Below are 5,001 nucleotides of genomic sequence, written 5' to 3'. Positions count from 1 at the left end.
TAGACAAGTGGTATGCTCCAAAATCATATCAAAGAATGAAAGAATCAAAGATTGCAAAGTTTTATCACTTATCAACATTGTCTATGTAAATTCTCATAAATATTCGATTTAATCATAGCAATAATCATAAAATGTATTTATATTTGACTTTAATCAGTTGGTTAATCAAATAATGATAAAATCTGCCCAACAAGACCCTGTCGAATTGATATCAAGTCTACTAGTTTTCTTTGGGTGTCAAATAGAACATACTCAACCAGGATTGGATGGTTAAAATTAGGGGTAAGTACGGTTCGGTTTAGGTAGGCTTTTGACTAAAACAAAAAAACCAAACCGTTATAATTCGGTTTTTAAAAACTAAAACCATTGGGTTTCAGTTTTTTCAGTTCGGTTTTTAACCACTTGTGGTTTGGGTCAAATTGAACTTGAAAAATTTACAGTACAAGTATAATTACACCATAATTAATTTCAACAAGTTTTAACAAAAACACTACAACAATGACAACAAATCCATAAAAGTAAGTTGTGCAAACTTCAAACAAGTTTTATATATAACCATTTATATCTTTTACGTGCTATTTAATTGTACATTTATTAAAGCAAATCAATCTTGTTGTGTATTTACACTTAAAACATATAAATGATCTTATTATATACACCTAAAAATGCAAATATATTAACATACTTACCAAAATAAATAATAAAATGATATAAATATAAAATAAAGTAAACAATATATACTTTTGGTTTGGTTCGGTTTTTACGGTTCGGTTTTTCATTCGAAACCAAAACCGAACCAAAACTTTCGGTTTTTAGAAAACCAAAACCAATGTTTTTTGGTTTTTTCAGTTTTCGTTTTTTTCGGTTTGGTTTTCATGGTTTTTTCGGTGTCTAGTTTCAATCTTTAATTGTAATCTTTGAACTCTTTGTGTAATCGGTAGCTCGTGGCTAGTCACTTCCTTCTAATAAATAAAACTGAATTTAAGCAAATACAATGAGCTGGTTTTAACGTGAGGGCTATGTTCAGTCTTTTTTTTAATAATCATCTCTTTGCTTGACCACCTGAGTATGTCGTTTTGACTGTTCACGTATATGTGGATTTGCGCGGGTTTAAATCTCAGACTGAATAGATGATTGGTATGTGAAATCGTTTTGGGTTCTTGAGTATCAACATTTTTTGTATTTGTTTCAATTTTGTTTGGATTACTTCAATCTATACTTTACGCTGTTGCTTTTAGGCTTTAGTAAACTAGATCAACGTTGCTCTGATGTCTTCTAAACGGATCACACTTGTTATGAGCTTTTCTATCTCCATCCATCCAAGTTACTTCCAGTTGAAATGTTATAATGAGGGAAAAATGGTTTAACTTGGCCTCAATACTGGCGAGATCCGGCCTTAACATATTCGCCTAGTCAAACTATTTGGTCTAGTAGACTGGTACAATAAATTTAATACTCGTATCAAAATTGACTTCACAATTTACACAAGAGTTCGTTCTATTCGTCTGTGACAGAAGAAGATTTCTATGGTTCCTTTTTACAATTTCATTACAATTCTCCATTTGTAACCATTATAGTTTATATAATATACTTATACATCTTATCAAATACGGAGCATATAAAATCCAAATTACAACAATAGCAACACTCTTTTTCCCACGACAGCATTACCTGTTAAGAGAAAACCTACTACCTCCATTGATCTATTTTGACTCTATGGTCAAACGAATTGTATGAGTTTTCAGCTTGAAATCGACTACTATTGATTTTTATAAAAACATGTAACCAATAGGTTGCTGTGACAAAACAGCATCATGTTAATCTTTTTCCCAAAATATATGAATTTTCAATTTAAAATCGACTCGTTTGACCCCAAAAGTCAAAACATACCTCATCTTGTGCATCTGGAGGTGCAAGTTTCCTGCTTATGTAGATGCTCAGTCTAGCAATGGTGAAGATGCTTCTGATAAAACTGCCCCTAGATGTGAAAGAAAGAAACTAAAACTTAATCCCAAAGAACCATACTCACTTTCATGCTTATATCAAAAATAACGACTAGCCAACACGCGTTTCGAATTACCCAAATGCCAAAAGGCTTACATTAATTTCTTTTTACTAAGTCATAGGTTCATAGCTACAGTTTTCATTTCTTATCAATAACTGCAATGTAATTTACCTCATGGTTGCTGTGATTGGTAAAAAATGAACATATGCTGCTACATCTTGGTAGTACATTTGATAACATATGAAATGGGAGGGGGAGGGGAAGCTACAAAAAGTCTAAAAATCCATGAAAAAAAAGCTAATACCGAAAAACCTTCTATGAATAATCCTTCATAATATCTTACTTAAACTGAGAATTCTAATAATAAGATTAAAACTGAAAAAAGGAAAAACTTCAACTTGGAGATTTAGGTTGCATACCAGTAGCATCCGTTTGTTTCCTCTTATCCGCAAGATCATCTAAATAATTCTGATAAATGTAAGTACAGAAACCCCAAATGCCCAGTAGCATAGCAATTATCTTTACACTGTTCATGTTGTCATGAAACACAGCCACTGCGGCCAGAGGTGTCAGAGCCAATGAGAGAGTACTAATCACATTTGAAAACAAAGATGACACCACAAAAATCAACCCCACGACCCCAACCGAACACACTTGCCAAGCCACAGCTGTCCATACCAAAGTCATCACATAAGCCAAACCCCCCTTGCTAAAACTGTCCATTTCACCACTCAAAGTCCTCCACTCACCGCTAGCAAAAAGACCCACAGTAGAAACACAGGTGGCAAAGAAGGATGTATAAATTTGAAGCTCAAGAACCACAGAAAACGTTTCCTTTTTAATGACTTTTTGGAAGGTAAGTTGCATGATGGAAAGTAAAAGGGAGTAAAGTGCAGAAGCACTAAGTGTAGCTATGAAACCAAGAATGTATTTCCCTTTTGTGACTCCAGACGGTTTATCAGAATCATCATTAGTTGCAATCAAAGCGGCAGATAATGAAAGATTCACCACAGAATTAAAAATTAAAGCAGTAAACTTTTGGGAATTTATGAAATACGAAAATATTGCATTGAACCCTAATTGGGTAGCACAAATAAGTGAGTAAGTCGAGGCCGAGAGGTATAGTAATCCCACAGAGTATAACATATTGTCGCCAGCAATTAGAGCACCAACAACTATATAGATGACAAAAATAACTGGTAGTGAGAAAGACGGGGCGGATGTACTCGATGACTGTTTAGATGATGGAATAATAATATACGGAATGAAAAGGATCGGGAATCCTATGGTTTGAACAAGTGTAGCCATCCATTTACTATTTCCACCATGGTCATAATAAAATCGACCAAGAAGAACAGCAGCAATTTGACCAATAATGAGAAAAGATACGTTAAAGGCAACAAGAAGCCACCATTGCCAGCGTTTGAGCTTCGCAAGTGGCAATAGGCTTAACTGAGTAGTTCCGTTGTTTACCACAACTGAATCTTCTTCATCTACAAAAGAAATGACCAAATATGCAACAAGACGGTTAATACATTTCTACAACATTACTCAAAACAAACAGAAGTGCACATGATATAGCTTTCCAAGTTACATGCTTTTTTAGTTATATCCATGGAAATTGCAATACGCAAACGCAAACCTCTTCCACTTGATATTTTTATGTACATGTATAACATCTACGACATCCGCATATCAAACTAATTTTAATCCTGTAAAGATAAGTAGGCATTCTAAAATCATATAATTCTGAAAATACTCGACGGAATCATCAACGAAAATCATATTTTACAAAATAAAGTTCAGTTCGATTATATTATGTCAAGCTTCATTAGCCCCATCCCCAAAAATTATGTAGTCAGTTTTCGAGGTTATTTGACTCAACTTCAATACAAATGTTTTTGTCTTTTTGATTCAGAATAAAAACTTGAGGCATACTACAATCCAAACACGTTGTACTAATGGTATGTATTGAGGTTAACAACATAAATTTTTATGTACCAAACTATCAAAAATAAATAAATTCTTGGTGGGCCAAAACAAACCTATATATAAAATAAAGCTAAAGAAAAAACATGTGAAAAAAATGATTTTAACATAGTTATCCTTGACGTCATTAGATATGGTATATTTCTCAGTTCTCAAGAGGTTTAAAACTGTGAAAAATGAAATTATTAGCTAACGAAAAACATGATATGTAGTATATTTCACAGAGTTGTAACACAGTTGACCTTGAAATTTGCAAAACAAAACATATACAGGCAATTGAGAAGAACAAGGTACTTTTATTATAATGATTGTATTGTAAATTGTAATATGTATATACATAAATAGATTCGATATATACGTGACGAAAAAGAGAAAGAGTAAAAGGGAAAGAAAGAAAAGAACCTGGCAGCATGGTGAGAAGATCCGTGTAGTTTTGAGCCAAAGATTTCTGGAAAAATTATTGGAATTGAAGTGTGTGTTTCGAGGTTATTTTTATTAATTAATTAATTTTCCTTGAGAAGGAAGATGACATTTAATTCTGACTCTCACCACTACTAGTACCATCTCCTTCCATTTATTTGATTTTGACAGTTTTTTTAAATTTAAACAATATACGAGTAATTGTTTGCACGATTCGGCGACAATGGATGGTGATGACCGCGAACGGATCTTGTCAGTGATAATGTCGGTAACTGGTGAATAGCGTTAATTATTGACATGATTAGGCGGCTGGTATCCCGATCCGACTTTTGGTAATTAAACCAGATTATTTGCAGCGATTATCCAACTATTTGCAGACAGGGGACCCCTTATTTTTTGCAAGATTTACCATTACAGAAAGGGGGGTCTGCACTATTTGCAGCGATAAGTGATTATCGCTGCAAATAGTATGTGTGGTCGAGATACCAAAAAAGCTTGATTGAGATACGATGTATACATGTAATTAAGAATATAAGATAATGGTTCTTTTAATAGTTAAGGAATAAATATTATAAATTAATTAATTA

At 33.2% G+C, this 5,001-nt stretch overlaps 1 protein-coding gene across 3 annotated transcripts; it reads right to left on the bottom strand.

Annotated features, from left to right (window-relative positions):
- Positions 1 to 1,479: 1,479 nt before the first annotated feature.
- LOC122592441 (probable purine permease 11) lies at positions 1,480 to 4,555 on the bottom strand. Of its 3 annotated transcripts, XM_043764667.1 has the most exons (4): positions 4,397 to 4,553; positions 2,425 to 3,498; positions 1,891 to 1,978; positions 1,480 to 1,796 (listed from the first exon to the last, which is right to left on the bottom strand). In XM_043764667.1, exons 1-3 carry the CDS (start codon positions 4,404 to 4,406, stop codon positions 1,938 to 1,940), a joined length of 1,125 nt encoding a protein of 374 aa, XP_043620602.1. In that variant the 5' UTR covers positions 4,407 to 4,553; the 3' UTR covers positions 1,480 to 1,796; positions 1,891 to 1,937. The 3 variants fall into 3 exon arrangements, with proteins under 3 accessions (XP_043620602.1, XP_043620603.1, XP_043620601.1); XM_043764668.1 differs by having other exon boundaries at positions 1,480 to 1,972; positions 4,397 to 4,555; XM_043764666.1 differs by having other exon boundaries at positions 1,480 to 1,978; positions 4,397 to 4,552.
- Between the last annotated feature and the right edge of the window lie 446 nt (positions 4,556 to 5,001).

Source organism: Erigeron canadensis, chromosome 3, assembly GCF_010389155.1.
Source record: "Erigeron canadensis isolate Cc75 chromosome 3, C_canadensis_v1, whole genome shotgun sequence".
NCBI lineage: Eukaryota > Viridiplantae > Streptophyta > Magnoliopsida > Asterales > Asteraceae > Erigeron > Erigeron canadensis.
This window is presented reverse-complemented; position numbering and strand designations above follow the sequence as displayed.

What these genes read in the sequence shown, in the direction of transcription:
- LOC122592441 (XM_043764667.1), bottom strand. An exon ending in GAAACAAACGGATGCTACTG is followed by an intron (nt 1,979 to 2,424) that starts GTATGCAACCTA and finishes TTTCACATCTAG; the next exon opens with GGGCAGTTTTATCAGAAGCA.